The sequence below is a fragment of the Taurulus bubalis genome, assembly GCF_910589615.1.
Source record: "Taurulus bubalis genome assembly, chromosome: 18".
NCBI lineage: Eukaryota > Metazoa > Chordata > Actinopteri > Perciformes > Cottidae > Taurulus > Taurulus bubalis.
In genome coordinates, this window is record NC_136606.1 from 16,279,188 (window position 1) to 16,297,154 (window position 17,967).

Here is a 17,967-nt window from a genome sequence, read left to right on the forward strand (position 1 = left end):
TGCCATGGGCTGTGAGAGATGGAGATCAATTATTTACGCTGCTTTGATGAGAGCTAGCTAGCTGTAAGGAGCGAGCAGTCAGTCGCTTTTGGAACCGAATTCACCCAAACTTTTTTCTAGAGGGTGTTTGGGAAAGAAAGAAAAGAAAGTCAGCGTTTTCCCCACTGGGACCGAGGTGCGTCGGGTTGTCTGTGTTTAGCAACCAGTTTCTGCAAAGATGTCATTTGCTCATGGGAGGGAGATATTTTCAAACTGGTATTTACAAGTCAGGAAGAGGTGAGGCCATTCGGAGCGACTGTTTAACAAGGTGTTCATGCGTGCGCCCGTTTGTAAAGCGACGAATGCAGAATGTGAGATGTGTCCCTGCTGCTCACACCCCGATCCTAATGTCACCCGGTCCACTTTATGGCAGCGCTTTCTTTAGTTTTTTTTACCCCCTTCCTCGCTCTTTAGATGCGACTACTACTCAGCAAGCTGCAAAAAATTAAAATAAATCAAAAAAGCTTTCACAATAATGAGCCACAAACTGAGGGGAATCAACTCAAATGAGAAGAAGGGAGCAAGCCAAAGTCAGATAAGAATTTCTTATTATTCCAATAAAAAATACATTCATACAGAAATATAACAATTTTGCAAAACAATTTCAAATAAAAATTTCATAAAGCATAAACATAACAATTTTACAAAAGTTGTTTTTTTTCTCCTTTTTTTTATACAAAGATTCAGTTGAGAACAAAGAGCTGTGTGTGTGTGTGTGTGTGTGTGTGTGTGTGTGTGTGTGAGTGAGTGAGAGACAGAAGATGTTGGGGCAGTGTGGGATGAACGCGTTGATGAAAGATGTGAGCAAACACGAGGCTTAATCAAGGCTCAATTACACCACAATGTTCTTTTTTTTTTTCTCCTCTCGCACAATAGATATTCCTCTCCTTTGCCCACAAAAGACGCTGCCAGCGCTCCCAAAATCAATCCAGCGGATTCAAGTTTGTCATCCCGTCTGATCTGAGATCTTTATGAATGCAACGGTGTGGCGGCACAGATCACCTTGGACCGGAAAACAGTAATAAGTATGATCCCGCAGATCCATCCTTAAAAAAAAAAAAAAAAAAGACGAGATTCGGTTGTTGGCTTTTTTCTTTTTGGGTTCAAATCTCCATTTGATCTGCTCTCTAGCCCCCCCCCCCCCACCCCCATCCTCCTGTAGGTTTCATAATACCGTTGCAGCTCGGCTAAAACAACGCTCCCCAGACAGGGTCAATAACCAGCCGACACAGTCAGCAGTCTGTGACAGATTCCATGCCAACAAAGCCTTTAGCAATTCATTACCGAGAGGCAGTACAAGGCGAGGCCTGTCCGACTGCAGCCTGTTAATTACAATAAATCTTTAGAGTTTTCTTCAGTCCCACTTGCAGGGATAAAGGGGGCGGGGCGGGAGACAACGATGATGGAGGGATGCGGTCCTGTATGAACTAGACATAAATATAAAGAAAATATATATATTTTTGTTGACAGTCTGGTTTGTTTGCGAGTGTCATGGACCACGACGACGCCTTTCATAAGTGAAGCTAAGTGCTCTAAACATACAGCGTCTGTCCGACTGAATCAAACGTGATGCGTGTCGACTCAAAGACGACCGCCGAAAAAGGTGCATTTTTTTACCCCCCACACAGACACTACACACATTATGAACCGACAGAAGAGATTGCGGACAGCGGCCGGTAAACGCAAAAGGAGGTGGAGAGTGAATGTGTAACCGAGCCTTGATCAAGCTTGTCAAATCACCCATACGACTTCCCCTGGGAGGAAAGAAAAAAACATCCCACCGCTGCCACAGGGCCGAGTCACTTGCATAAGGCACCATTAAGGTCAACAGTGCATTATTAGATAGAAAAGAAAGTACAAAAAAAAGCAAAGTTACTCCTCGAGGCATAGGATGAGTGAGAACATGAGGAAGCAGTGGGTGAAATCTCCAGCCAGATGGAAAAAAGGATGAATGAAACGGATGAGGTTGTGAAGAAAAAAAAAGAAAAAAGAGGAAATCATCAAGGCGTTATGTACAATATTGTAACATTTAACCGTCCGCACTTTAGCTGCACTTTTATTGAAACTATTTGCAGTCCTGATTACAGTGGAAACATGAAATGAACAAACCCTAGAACCATGCAACACCTGTCTATGATACTGAAGTTATAGTATAGTTGTGTTATACCTCTAAGCACACAGCTTATACGATTGGACTACAAATGAGCTTTGTAGCTTGTAAAAAATAAAAAATAAACCAGGCTACATAACACATTGCACATTTAGTAGCTGCACCAAAAAACACCAAAAGAAGCTCCTGTCATACAGTGACCAAGGGGATGGAGGGGAAAGTGTTGTGGTCTCCGGGTCACTGACCAGGAACAGGTCCCCCTTCTCTCGGGGGTCAAATCCAAGGCCTCAAAAGCTCCAGAGAACCCACCACCCCCCATACAGTCTTGGGTGCCAGACAGACAGGCAGGAGCCTCCGTCCCGCGCTGCCACCGGGGAAACACGGATGGAATGTTTCCCCCCAGAAACCCATTCAGTCCACAGCAACATCGGTACCAGCCCCGCACCGTCCGTCCATCCATCAGCCCCGACGCCTACTGTCCTCCCAGGGGAGGGGTGAGGGGTGAAGGGGCCGGTCAGCCAAGCTCAGACATTCACAGTGCACACATGCTAACCTCAGACAGTTTTTTTTTTTTTTTTCTTTTTTTTTTTTAAAGTACCAGTGTATCTGCTGTCCGGGATTACCCCTCTTCTCTCCCTAACATCATGCACCACACATACAGATCATTCACTCTCTTTGTTTTTTTGTCTTTTAATTATATTTTTTTTGTCGTTTTTTTATATGCGTGTGAGTTGTAAGTCCTTCTCAAGCAAAAAGATTTCATCTCCTCCGTCCGTGATTTTGTCCTTTTTTTTTCTCCTTTCTTTGTCGAAACAGACAACCTTCAGAGCGCCCCTGTTCTCCAAAGAGAGGTCCCGGGAGGCACTGGGTTTCAGTATGGTGCAAAACGGCATGCTTTGGCTGGAACACACTCCCCGCCACTCTGCTCTGGGACAGTTCAACCAAGAGACTGGTCGGGAGACGGCGTTTTTCTTTTGTTTTTTTAACCCCCTTTCTCGCTCTCTCTTTCTCTCCTTTTTTTTTTTACAACAACTTTTCCCCCCGTCGCTGTTGGTCGGAGCTCGCCCTCCGCTCTAGACGTGCCTCTTCATGTGAAGGGCCAGATGGTCAGACCTGGAGAAACATCTGGGGGGCACAGGAGAGAGAGAGGGGTCAGTAACAGCGCAAAGATGGACGGCAGGTGTGTGTTTTAAGGAAGTAACAAGTTTATTACAGAGATGACACACAAGATGGATGGTTGAAAATTGAGATGGAACCGTTAACCCACAGAAGAAGAGCTCAAGAGGAGCAACGTGGGAGAAATGGACGATGTTTACACGTCAACAACAGAACAAGATAAGAAACACTTGAATGTTTCTCAGGATTTGTCATGTTTTTGAGAGGGCAGAGCAAACCAGACCCTTTTTGTTGTAGTTATTATTGTTTGTTTTTCATTTCTGTGTATACACGTTTTCTGTTTGCGGTGAAAAGGCAAAAAAAAAAAAAGTGTCAAAAGAAAGTAACACGTTTCGTCGGCAGCTTGGTGCGACAGCGCTTCTTTAGAGCGATTTGTCCCAAAAATATGTGGTGCTCATTATCAGAATGCCACGTGAGGTCATAACTGCAGCATCACATGCCACTGACACGAGGCTGCTTCACTTCAAATGACCTCCCGCTTCATCTTTAGTACTTTTTTCTGGTTCTCATCAGTGCATTCCATCATCAAAGACATGCATCATTATGTAGGTTTATGCAAGTTAAAAGAAAAAACAGGTTCTGCGTGAATAAAGTAGCGGGCTTACCTGTCACAGTGACTGCATTTGAATGGCTTTGCCCCGGTGTGCTTCCTGAAGTGTCTGGTCAACTCATCGCTTCGTGCAAAACGCCACACGCAGCCCTCCCACGAACACCTGTACGGCTTCTCGCCTGCAGAACCAACAAAAGGGGGGGCGATTAATCCAAAATGCACACACACACACACACACACACAGACAATCAAAAGAGGGTTTTCCTGCTGAGGCTGCGATTGGATTTGTCATTCAAATGCGTTTCCGATCAATCACCCCGGTGGCGGGGGAGGGGGAGGGGAGGGGAGGGGAGATGACACTGACGGCTCACTCGAGGCCCAGATTCCACCGAACCGGTCGGGTCACCAGCCGTGTGCCGAGAGCGATACTGTGCACGAGATTATGTGCACAGACATCAAAACGTAGAAGAAGAAAAAGAAGCTAAAACCAAATAGCCGCACGTGCAATTTCACGCCGCTAATCAAAAATAAGAGACGCTCAGATGACCACTCGTCGGCCCTCCAGCTCCGTGGCCCCTGGCTCCCCGCCCATTCACCCCTTTCCCAGGGTGAAACTCAATCTGCTTTCAAGTCCTTTTATCTCCCATGTGCAACCCCTCCCCTCTCACCCTCCCTCCCTCCCTCCCTCCCTCGCTCGCTCACATTCCAGATAGATTAGGTCACAGTTTAGGTATCCAGCCATGCAGAGCTAATACCCACAGCGCTCCAGCTGAGGACATCGTGCAATGTGGGCCTTTAATTACATTACACAATGGCCGGGCAGCTGAATTAAGGGCACCTCCGCTCTCTCCCTCGATAATAAAGTGAGGTTTTGTTTGAAGGCAGTGGAGAAGACCCCCCCTCTGTTTACAATACGTCTCACACGTGGGTCCCCGGCTGCTCTGAGGAGGTAAACTCACCCGTATGAGTGCGCTGGTGTGCCTTGAGGTGGGAGCTCTTCGTGTAAACCTTGCGACACCCGTTGAACTGACACCTGTGTACCCGCCTCCTGCCGTCCGAGGACGCGTCCCCGCTCATGAGTCCCGTCTTTTCCGCGCCCTTCGCCGCCCCGCCGCTCCGGATCTTCACCGGCAAGTGCAGCTCGGCGGCGACCCAGCCGCCGGCCGCGCCGCCGCCGGCTTCCGAGCCGGCCTCCGGAGAGGACGGGGGCGTGCTTATGACCGAGGGGCTAAAAGGGCCCGAGCCCACCAGGACGGAGCCCAGCGGGTTGGAGGTAAAGCTGTGCGTGGGCGAGAGCTCCTCGGAACTGTCCGAAGCCTCGCTGCTGGCGTCAGAGTTCACGCTGCTGGTGTCCAAGACGGGGCTGTCCTGACTGTCCTCCTCGTGGGCCGCGGGCAGCTTGGGGTCGGACTTGGCCTTGTCGCCGCAGGCCAACATCAGCTTGCTCCACAGGTCCTCCTGGCTGTCGAACTTGAGGTCTGCCGTGGAGACGTAGGGCTCGCTCTGCAGGTAGCGCTCCAACTCCAAGCATGTCTGGTGGGGCGAGAGGCAAAACAGTCAGAATGAATGAACTACAACCGCAGAGAGAGAGACAGAGACAAGGCTCCTTCAGAACCAGCAAAACGCTTCAGTGTGGGAAATCCTTTTAAATGAGTCATGTGCACATAACCCCCCGCTTCCCCAAACAAAAAGCCTTCTGCAGTGTAACGCTTGTAGCAGGAAGCATTAACCAGGAAACGGAAGCTACGCTGCACATTTCAGGCCGGCGACAGCGATGACAGCACAGCTGTGACGACGACGACGAAGGACGTGGATCGAAAAGGGAACTTAATCAAAATCGTCAATTGGTTGGCTCCAGCTGCTGCCGTGTGTGTGCACACGTAGCTGGGAATGGAACCAATGTTTTGGGTGAAAAAGAAAACTCGGCGGAAGAAATTCCTGCTGCACGTCATTTCCTCGGACCTTGAACCCCTCATCCTCCCCCCCCTCCCCTCCCTGAATTCTCCTGCACCCAACACGTGCATTGTCATTTCAGCACTCCAATGACTCACTGAACAAATCTAGACTCCTTTTAAGGAAGCCGCTCAACTCCCTCCCTCCTTCCTCCTCCATTCAGATGCTTTTTACTCATGCGTAACCTCTGTCATGCATTCACATCCTTCCTCAGTGACGGCCACATAGAATAAACAAATAAGCCACTTCCCAGTTGGCTACAGAGGCCTTTTTTAAGTTGAAAAAAAAAAGAGCAATGGCCTTAGAGGCTGCTCCAGACAGCAGGTTTGACGAGGCAGATGTTGGAGACGTTCTCCCTCCAGGCTTCTGCTCTATATATTCCAGCTGTGCTCGCCTGCAGGAATGTGGCCAAGGCTTGACACTTGATAGTGTCATCATGTTGTGGAGCGGGGGGGAAAAAAAAAGGGGACGATTGCAAATGGATGCTTTTTAAAAAGAGAACATACATGTAGAATAAGGGTGAGGATGTTATGTGAATCATTATAGGGGCTGAAACTGAAAACCTGCATTATAAACTTTCAAAATGGGATTCAAACAGTGCCACAACTGACTGAATGGTCTTCTAAGAAAAGAAGAAAAAAAAGATAGATAAATAAATAAAGTCCTCGTGAGCCACAGAGCTGATCCGGAGCCAAGGCGCTACTTCTGATTTGGAATCAACTGCTGACTGATTTGAAATTCTACTTCCTCCTCCCACACCAACCAGCAGCTCACATGTCCTGCAACAACCCGCTGAGGGAGGAGGAGGAGGAGGAGGAGGAGGAGGAGGAGAAGTCATGCTCAAAATATAGCAGAGCGGAACAAAAAAGAAAGAAAGAATAAATAAATAAAAAAGCCCCAGCAGCACGCTGCTGTTCCTCTGTCCCCGGTCATCTCTGCGCAGCCTCCAGCTGTCAGACTGACACACTGATCCACTTCATAACGCCAATGGACCGTGGAAAAACAAAAACACACGCACACACACACACACACACAACACAGCACAGTCAGGTGAACGGGACGGGCGCCGTCTAAGCACCGGGCGCGTTGCGTGCGTTACGACGCGGGGATGTGGAGCTGAACTTGCCGCGCGCACTAATACGCGCCGCGGAGTAATCTAAAAGCAAAGCGTCTCAGTTCCGCTGCGCTCGCGCAACAAGCGACCCGGAGGAAGAGCACAGCGGACACATAGACGTGGATGTATATTCACCTGCTGCCAGTACTCCTCCAGTGACGGTAAGGCGGAGAAATAGCCCGTGTCGTGAACTATTTGAAGTTCCTGAAAGATGCTGCACATGGGTAGAACATCCATTTTTGTTCCCAGAGATTAAGTACAAAAAAATAAGAAAAAAAGAAAAAAATGCGATACAGCTGCAGTTAAATGCGTTTGTCAGGTAAAAGAAGAAGAAGAAAAAACAAAATTAGACCCAGTAGAGGGAATGGAGAGCGGGTCCCCTGCGATGCACGCGAAGAGGCGCTTGTTTTCAGCAGCCGAGCGTCCGTCCGTCCGTCCGTGCGTCGCTCTCTCCACCTCTCGTCTCTCGCTTGGCGTTTTTCAAGGTGTTTGCAAACACTGCGCCCGCACTGGATGGGGAACAACTGCGCTCTGCAAACTTCCCTATTCAAACCCCGTGAAGCCCGCCCCCTCCGCTGCGCTCCGCTAACCCGCCCCCCCCCCCCCTCCCTCCTCCAAAACCCAACGCCCCGCCTCCGCGAGGGACGTCGACCAATCGGCGGCGCGCGGCGCAAGGGCTCGCAGATGATATCACGGCGGGCCAATGGCGGGCGGCCTCCGACTGGATTCGGTCGCTCCCTCCGCGGAGGATTGGCGCGTTCGCGTCCGAGCGTCTCCTCCGCCGGTTGGCCGGTTATTTTTAGGCGTGTATATAAAGCGGCCGATGCGCTCTCTCTCTCTCGGTGTAGTCTCACTCCGTCTAGCGACGGGTTTCGCCACAGACAGCGCATGCGAGCCGGACCGAGTTTGAGTCCTGTGGAAAACATCTCAGTCTCTCCCTCCCTCCTTTTCTCCGTGAAACTTTGTCACAAGCAGCTTTGCAACACTGCTGTTTAAGGAGAAGAGCGCATGCCACCGAGAAGTGAATTTTGGACATGGAGAATTTTTTGGACATGGAGCCGGTGACTAATGGACATGCGTCCATTAGTCACCGGCTCCATGTCCAAAGACATGAATTAATGCACTTATTGTGTTATCAAGCGTCCTCACTTCTCCCTCAAAGTAGTTCCCTAAAGTTGAAGAATTAGTTTTGTTATTGTAGTTTCCCCAGAATAACCACATGTGCTGTGTTAGCAGCAGTTTCACCCAATGAGGTAAACCCAGCTTTTTATATTTGATGTGCGCTTTGAGAGTGAATATATATATATATATATATATATATATATTTCCCTTTTGAGATCACTTCTCTGATTATATACTCTGTCTTCCTCACGACTATATTTATATGGATGTGTGCTTAAACATAAAAAGAAGATGACACGTTTAGTCGATCACTTTGACATTTGTGCTTTCTACTTCTTCTCAAGGCTGCACCCTAACGGCCCGCCGTTCCTTAGTATTTAGGCTGCGGGCCTTGAACGCAGCATTCACTCTTATCATCGCTGATATTCCGATTCTAGATTCCTCAGTCTGTGACTCGTCCTAACCTTTCACCCATTTGTGTGTCATGCTAATTTGTGGAATGGGTTTAAAACCAGTTTCAAAGCTGCATTTCCGATGGTATTGTATAGATCTTGTTCCATTTTTAGTTAGCACAGGAAACAACATCTAAAAAAAGTGTGGTTTAATTTGGATTTTGAGTCTTTGACATGCATCACGAAAGTAAACACGAAACGAAGTGACGTCGTCGCTAAATTACAACTTCCATAATTCCACTATTGTCTGGCGAAAACCAGCTGTGTTCTGCTCAATGAATCCCTTTTCATTCAGGTCCCATTCCACCGCGTATTTTGGCAGCGGCGTTACGTCATCTCGACTTATTCTTATAATTTCCTCCTCGCAGAAGCGTGTCACCGAGGAACACACACACAGACGGACACACACACACACACTCGGTCGCACCGCAACGCCGCACGGCATCGCCCGATGAGGCGGACGACGTCTCCACACAGGAGACGCATTGTCTACCAAGCGGCAGTATTTCCCTGCGTGCCGTAGACAACTGAGCGCCCCTTTGTGCCGCTCTCAGCTGGGAGGCCCGAATTTGTCACCCATAGCATCTGATGTAGTCATATGGCGAGGGGACGCCTTGTGAAGCCCGGAGCAGGCCTCGGCAGCCCAGCGAAGGAATCCGGCGTTCGCTTTGATGTTCCTAATGGGGCAATTCATTTCATTCCTTTGGACCAAGTAGGCGCTCTTCTTTTGAAGAGGCAGAACTCTCTGTCCGCTGAAGACGTTAGCGTAGCACGATGAACACGGCCGCTCATTATCTGTGCGTTTTCCAGAGTTTCCGTCGTCCGCGTCCGATGGGTAACGGGAGTCCACCGCCGAGGTCCCGCCGGAGCTTTAGTGGTAATCACTTCCCTCAGAGCGCTTCTCAGACGGAGCGTTTAGAGAATGCACGGGGTCCTGTGCAGCGGCGGCGGCTTCTTTTATTTTTTTTTATCTTGGAGGGCCAGGTCCGCAACTTTATCATCGTTATGTAATCCCAGCCAGTAGCCACGAGAAGGAGCAATTCCAGGATGACCCATTTTAATGCATCACTGTCAGCTCAATTAGTGAATTGTTCTAAGGTACTTTTTTCTTCTGGACGACCTGGGAGCTGGAGAAGCGCTCTTGTACGGTTTCCTATTGTGTGTGTGTGTGTGTGTGTGTGTGTGTGTGTGTGTGTGTGTGTAGGGAGCCGACTGCGGCCGCTCCGGGGTCATGTTCACCGTCCTCTATGGACGTTATGCGGAAGCCCAGACTGGAAGGATTAGCAGACTTATTGTTTTTCCAGAAGATTAAAAGTCAATTACTTTAATAATTCAGGCTGCAAAACAAAACATTTGACAGGTTTTGTCGCTTTTATTTGTCTAAAATTACATTTCAATGAATATATTTGTAGCAATCTGTAGACACCCTTGGTAACCTAGAGGATGCACATTATTCACTCTGTTGATGCTTTACAGAACAAAGGCTAATCAATAATTAATGGAGAAAAAAAACAAATCACTTACTTCAAATATACTGTGATCTGATGAATATGCATAATGTATTCTCTGTATTGCTTCAATAGAAGGCCTTAACATGCCAGAACTACGATTGGACAGATGTTAGCAGATGTTAGGTGAAGGGAACACGTCGGAGTCTTTAGTAATTAGTATTTAACTTCCATAACAAAAGGCTTTTTGTGAGAAAAAGATACAAAAATAAGAGAGAAATCTAAATCTGATCTCTTTCATTCATGTGCCTACGTTTCCCATTAGGCAACTCTCACTAAGCCCTCACCGTCTCGATGACATCACCAAGGTGATATTGTTTACACTTAAGAAAGCTCCTCCAGGCTGATTAGCGGAGCAGTGTTTCAATCCACCGAAATAGGAAAGTGTGCAAACTTTTGATCGAATCTATTGAGAGAAAAAAAGAAAGAAAAGTCACGTACCAGAACCAATGGAACGTAACGAGAGAGCACACACAAACACGGCCATTTATTTCATGCGTTTGTCAGTGTCACGAGAAATGGAGCAGAGACAGATTCATGGCCCGACAATGTTTAAGGGGACATGACGGACTCCGAAACGAGCGTCCCCTCATCATGTCGCCGCTTACCGTCGGAGAGAACCCGCCCGTAACGAGGCGCCGCGCCGCTGATAGAGACGCATCGCTCTCCGCCCGGTGCCGCTGAAAATTTGTCCCGAGCTTAAATAAAATGTGAATAGAAATAATTGATTGGAAATCAATGCACATACATCATTCACTCTTTTGTTAAAAGGAGAAATGGAAGGGAAGCGCGGAGAGGGGGAGGTGGTGTGGGGGTAAGGGGGGGAGAACGAGCTCCTGGAAAATCGATATTCATTCCAATCATAAATCAGAATTGAGTCAGCGCTCGCGGGGAGGGGAGATAATCATTGGCCTGGTTTTGGATTACATACTCCACAGGGCCGAAGCCTGTCCGGCCTGCAAATGTGTTTAGCTTTGTTTCAACACCCCCACCCCCCCCCCACACACACACACACACACACATAAACGGTGAGATCCCCTCATTGAAATGCATTGATGGTTTAGTGCAACGTCGGCCGTATGTGCCGCTGTCGGGCCACGTCTGGGGACAGATCAACATGTGTGCACAATGGGTCGCGCCCTGTCAGCTCCATCAGGCCGTCAACGAGGAGCCTCTGCATCCCAGCAGCTCTTGACCTTGAGGATGAAGAGTGGGCCCCGTGTGTGTGTGTGTGTGTGTGTGTGTGTGAGCGCACATGCATGGGACACCGCAATCAGTCAGGACGCTCTTGTGATGTTTGGTGATGGAGGTTTGTGAATTGGTTTGTGCGCCTGCATTCAGAACAGACCGATATATCAGTTTGCGGATATATTGGGGTGGAAATCAATATTGTCTACCTCTGGTATGATGGAGGTTTCTTCCCCGATCACTGCTACACACACACACACACACACACACACACACAGTGAGAAACCTGCAATAAAATGCATCTTCTGTGGTGTCAGGTAGACGAATGTCTGAAAGAATGTCATTATTAGTTTGTGCGTTAATAGGGGACACTACGTATTAATCAACGCTGACCTTTTTGAATGCATCAATTTGAATATGCTGAGGTTAGCTCAACAGCCAATTTGCAACCCATAGTTCCAACATTATTTGAAGAAAAAAGACCATCGCATTGCTTTGTTTTGCTCTCAAAGCTGACTTTGACTTTTCCTTCAAGTGCCACCATGAGGTTGGAATATGTGATTAAAAGCCAAATGTCTCAACAACTAAATGATTTGCTGAATTGCTCTGGAATTCGGTTCATACGACCACGCCGATGAATTGTAATCACTTGAGCAACTTTGTCGCTTGTTAGCGTGCTCATTAACATGATACAACTGCCAATTGTGACATTAGCATATTACAAAAACAACTTTTGAAACATTTTAATTGTGAAAAAAAGAACACTTAACCGATGAGGGCTGAGTGATGGCAGCGTGTGAGACAGTAAGACTCAGCCACCACGGCTGTGCAGCAAATACAGGGAAAAAACCCTCAGTGTCAGAGGATTTTAAACACATGCAGTGGCTTTAAACTGTCAAAAGTGCAATGAAACAATAAGTAAATCAAAGCAAATGAGGGTTTTAGAATAAAATTACCATGGAAAACCTATTTGTTCTGCTGTCTACTGTACAAACAAGTGTCAATTAGCAATGTCAGTCCATGAGAAGCATTCAAAGTGCACAGTAACGCTGCGAGTGTGTGTAACCGTGTGTGCGCTGCCGGTGTTGTGACAACAGCGCGTTTACCAGCGAGCGTGCTGGATGCGTCATGCGGCCTCGAGGTTATCACTCGAGTGAATGGCAACAGAGTCCGTTTGCCTTATCTCCAGCGACACTCCGGTTGCCCCGAGGAGTCTCTCTCTCTCTCTCTCTCTGAAACAAATAGTCATTTCTGGAACAACAAACAGTGGACCCTCCATTCACTAACCCTCCGAGCGGACGTTCCGAAAAAATACGGAAGCGCATTGTGCCAGCGAAAGATTACCGAGTGGATTTCAGTGTGTAGATCTTTAAAAAAAAGTGCTGGAAAAAACCTGCAGGAGAGTTCAATGGTCATTGTTTTCACACAGGGTGGTGCATTCATGTTGTTTTTCCCCCCTTCAGCGATGCCAGCTCTGCACTAAAGGCTATACCGCCATTATACAGGGTGCAGGAATGTTAAGTATTTTTATTATTTTCTGCCAAACCTCTGTGGGAACAGAAGTGTTTTTTTCGGGGGTGCTATTTATCCAGGCCACGGTATAAAAACACTCGCACGCCCAACCCCGCTGATTAGGGAACTGGGACGCATTCATTCATTGTACACTTTTGGGTGTGGGAGGGAAAGAGGAGGTTGGGATCAGGTTACCGTGACCATGAGCGCACTCGGGCTGAATGCGCCGTTCTCCCGACTCTCACGCAGGATCACATGTCACCCGGTTCTGAGGAGCATTCCTGCGCCGCAGACTCGTAGTTTCGTAGTCGGACGTATGAGCCGTGAGTCATTCCTGTCACAGAGAACTGATTGTTATCTGTTACCTGGCATGAAGTCAACTTTTAGGACTTAAATGAAATGTTTACGTGCTCGAAATACACAAATGGTGGATTCCCCTCTGGAGGAATTTTTGCATCAAACAGATCGATTTCAGCCAAAGAGTCAAATGTTTTTTTTGTGTTTGAGTGCTTGGTTCCAATCGGACACCAAATCGGTGTTTTACATTGTAATGCCGGTCGCCTCCCTCCCTGTGCTATCTGATGCTACGTGTGACCTGGGGGTCTTTGTCCCCGCATGACCTTCATGAACAATGCCACTGCACTGCCTGCTTATCGTACCCTATCCAAAACTCCGATCTATCGTTCATTGACGCAGATCAGTTTCGGATGAAGTTATCAGACTCCCCCTGCTGCACACACACACACACACACACACACACACACACACACACACACACACACACACACACACACACACACACAAGGAGAAGATATGAGAAAAAGTGCTTTTGTTTTCCACAGGAACACAAAGGGGGACTTTCTTCCTCCACATGGTTACGTTGGCAAAGCATGACAGTCGGACGCATTTAAAGTGAGACTTTGAGCTCTGAGTAAGCCTGCGGTCATCGCCTTGAGATCCTGCTTCCTTGTAGGAATCCACCTGCAGGATATGATTAAAGCAACGGCGGGTGGGTGTGGATGAACTTTGGAAAATCTTTATTGGGAGGTGCTACTTTATTAGAGTCGTGTATTTGTCAGGAGAGCTGATCAGCGGCGCCGGATGCAACGTGTGAACTTTCAGGCGTCTGTGCAGTATAGGAAACGCATCAGCTCCGCTGCACCTTTTCGCTAAGGTCGTGACTTTTAAAGGTTGACTCCAAAACACCGGCTTTGTTGACTCAGCGCCCGTCTGTACATTAGGACACAGATAGTGGGCAGGCTAACGGCCCCGCTGTTGCCAAAGTAACAAATCCTGCCCACTGTGACCTCACTGGCTGGGCGACCGCTGGTGAACTTTGGACGGTTATGTCATTTATTTGATCTGTGTGTCATCGGCATTTCCTTTCACAGGGCCCTTCCCTCCCTCTTTTCCTCAAACTTTATTTGTGTGTGTGTGTGTGTTTTCTTTCCCTATCAAAAGGAAATCCTATCCCGAAACCCCTCGTGTCCCTTCGTAACCCACTGCCTTTGTTGTGCTCCATTGTGAGTTTTTTCTTTAGCATAATCGCTACCACGTTAGCCCCCTTTCCTTTTAAACCCTGTAAGTCCATTTTCCCAAGCTGAACATAATGGGTTGTTCTTTGCAAAACACTCGAGTGAACACTTTGATCCAAAAGGTGACCCACGCAGCCCAGGTTTCACTCCCCATGAGAGCCAACAATGACATCGCTGCATACACGGCTGCAGCAGCAATCAGGTGATGATCATCACTGGTAGATTTCTCTGCCCTCCCCAAGCAGATACCTTTGCCCGGCTGAGAGTGACTCACTCACATCTCATGACTGCTCTCCAATGAAACTTGTTGTTTAGAGCAGCAGTTTCCGGGAAACAGGGCTAAATGGAGAATTATACCATCACGGGCTCTGGGGAGTAGCGCCGACATAAACAAATACACAGAGTACAAGCTGTACATACTAATGGCCCTAATTACCCGTCAAGCAGACGTTGATGCGGAGTGAAGCCTGACTCGCCTCTCGCTAAGCCTGCAAGAGGTAATGATTTAAATCCTCTTTCATAAAATAAAGGTATACGAGGCAGGTAATGGGTGGCGGTCCACTCATACCGAGACGAATAATGGAAGAAGTGTTGCAACTGCTGGATGTTTAACTGTTGCTTGAGGCAATTTCAACATACTTTAAAAATGCTCCGTCACACTGTATCAGCAAAATGTACTTAAACATGTTACATTGGTATATATTATACTATGGGATATATAGCAGTAACACACCAAAGCTGCCTGCATACCTATGTCATACTGTTGATGGAAAAGGCAGACACTACAGGTACATTAGTTAATATATATCACCATGACACTTCCCCAGTTGATTACTAACATTAACATTACTTTTTGTTTTACCAGTTTTCTGAAATGTTATGTTTATATATGCAAATTATGCATTTTCTAATAATATGTGCTCATTAAATACATTCCAGAACAGAAATCTGAACATTGGATGGTGCTAGTGAAAAATGATTGCTCCATTTTGTTGACTTATTAGAGTCAAAAGATTGTTGTATCACTTAATGAATCCGTTAATGCTGTCAACAGCCATAAACAAATCTATTTTGGCCATGTTTTCAAGAATAAAATGTTGTATAAATCAGGCTATGAATGATGTATAAACAACCCACGCTGTAGAAACCTCCAGAATATAGAGAGGAAAGACACTGGGAGGTTGTGTGCATGCAAGTAATACTGGAGACTGTGGAGACTTCTGCCGTCTGAGAAAAAACTAATTGAGCGAAAACGACCTATATGGATTGTAAAATGACTTTACAAAAATACCACCATGAAACTTCCCCAGTTGATTACTTTCGCAATAAGACAACTGCTTGTTGTATTAAAAGTTTTCTGACATGTTATTTTTAAATATGTCGCATACAATTTAAGTACCCAACTTCCTCAGATTTGATTTCAACTGCAGTAAATGTATCTTGTCTTTCCACCACTGACTATTTATGGTGATAACAGTCTTGCAGACAAAGCACGAGAGCAACCCCCCCCCCCCCTCCCCCCGCGGAGCACAACGTGCAGTTCCTTAAAACTAAATAAAGCCCGTTTTAATAAGCACCTTCGCCATCTGCATGAACAAGCACAGAGTCAGACTCAGCGCACCTCGTTGGCGCTAATAATGAACGGGGCGGCGTTTTGAAGGGCCTCGCGGCACGATGGGCCCCCCGCCGCATCGCCAAGGTGACACCGAGAGACGGGCAGACGAGCTGGCAGACTGGAGCCGACAGGTAAACAGACAGACAAACAGGGCCGGGGCAATGCCCCAGAGAGCGGTGACACGAGCCAGCGCCTCTCCCCTGCAGTCTGAGCGCCCGGGTTGAGGGGGTGCAGGAAGCGGACGGCTTTTTCGCTGACTGAAGAGCAGAGAGTAGAGACACAGATCGTGATGACTGGAGACACGGCTGCCTTCCCTTGGGGTTGAGAGAGAGCACAACACCACCTCTTCCTTCCACAACCAAACCTAATGGCTGGGGCTCAATAAAAACAACGGCGGCGGCGGCAACAACAACCCAAATAAGCCGTGACAGCGCGCGGGGTACCTGAGCGACTTCCTAATTGATCATTCTTCTCGGTTGGAGACTTCCCGAATCCTCGCTGCCATTGCAGCACGTGCGCGCCTCTCATGCATGCCACAGCTGCACTCTTTGCATCGCGGCTATTCTTAGCGCAGGTGTGCTACATCGCTGGAGTTCTTATTTTGAGCTCTGGCTGTAAACACATTCCAGAAACATTTATTCAGAGAGGGAGAGAGAGCATGTGTGCTCTTCTTTATCATGTTCAATATCGCGAAGGTGTCGCATAAGAGCGGGCTTCTTCCTCGGTTTCTCTCCCGCGCCCTAGCTTGCGCGGTCAAAAAGCACACATGAGCCCGCAGCCGGCTGACCTATTGTGAGAGTTAATTAACAGACGCGGCAGATTTTAGCACAGTTATTTGGGACTTTCTGTACGTAGGTGTGGTATGTGGGTCAGTGGGGAGCGACGTGGCCGCGGGGGCGCCATGTCATCGCACGCTATCGCCGGGTGACAGCCTCTCGGTGAGCGCGCTGATCCTGGCGCGGGTCCGCTGACCGGCGCAGTTAACATTCCCATCTCTTTCCAGCCACCTAATCCGGGAATTTAACAATGCGCCCGGCCTTCCAAAACTGGGGGATCAAATTCTCCCGGTTGGCTCCGCATTAGCCCAGCTAGCATGCGCCCCCCGCCCCCCTGTGCCCACCCACAAAGCAGCAATTCACACTCACTCACAGAGCCCTCGGTTCATTCTCGGGGCCCCGGCCACACGCAGCACCGAGCGACAGAGGGATGTTAACAAGCGCTGCGAATTTCTTCCTTGTGTTTCCTCCTCCCTGTTTTCTTCTCTTAATGCTTCATGTGCGTCTCCGGCTAACCTTCAACGTACATGTAACCCAACTGAAACGACTGGTGGGGTCTTTAACTTGCATTATGCTTGTGACATTGACACAAAAAAAGAAAAAGGTGAGGAGAGCGGGCCGTGTTTGCGCCGAGGCAATGGGATCAAATCCGGGGAGAAATCTATTTCCTCGAGAAGCCACGCCGAAGGGACGGGAAAACTGGACACATCCTGACATGCAATTAGGCCACACTGCACTCTGGTAGCATTGCAATTAGCAAGTGTCATTTTCAAGTGTTTTTTTTATTTTGTATTCCTTTCTGTCCTTCTGTAGTCAGCCTTCCAGTGTGAGCTTCTAGCCTTTCAGGCCAGATTGCCACAAGGTCAGATAGAAGAGATACACTACGCTGGTGTCGGAACCTCTCAGCTGTATGCGGTAATTACTGGTGTCCTTGATATTTGATGTGAAATGGGGATGGTAACCTTTAGTGTTTGCCTGTTAGCCCACCCCTCCTCTCGCGGCTCCTGCCCTCGATTCCTCCCCCGCCCCCTCGCTGCCACCTCCCTCCTGTCAGCGCCCGGAGAGTGCGGACGGACAACGGGAGGCTCACTTTGGAGGGAAATGTGAAGTGTGTTTGAGTGCCAGCTGGTGCCCTGGGACATGGTTAAACATCTAGTGGCCAAATGGTGCCGTGTCATTGCTGTGAAACTGGATGACACTCTTGATGGGAACTGCTGTCCAGTGGAGGACGGGCGAAAGGACGCAAGGATGCACGCTTTGGTCCTATTTTTAACTCTGTACTTTGTGATTGTGTGAGCAGCTATATTCAAGTATTAA

At 48.1% G+C, this 17,967-nt stretch overlaps 1 protein-coding gene across 1 annotated transcript; it reads right to left on the reverse strand.

Annotated features, from left to right (window-relative positions):
- Positions 1-1,203: 1,203 nt before the first annotated feature.
- klf6a (Kruppel like factor 6a) lies at positions 1,204-7,386 on the reverse strand. Its single transcript, XM_079234350.1, has 4 exons — positions 7,078-7,386; positions 4,835-5,408; positions 3,931-4,054; positions 1,204-3,274 (listed from the first exon to the last, which is right to left on the reverse strand). The coding sequence occupies exons 1-4, from the start codon at positions 7,177-7,179 to the stop codon at positions 3,223-3,225; spliced, it is 852 nt and encodes a 283-aa protein (XP_079090476.1). The 5' UTR covers positions 7,180-7,386; the 3' UTR covers positions 1,204-3,222.
- Between the last annotated feature and the right edge of the window lie 10,581 nt (positions 7,387-17,967).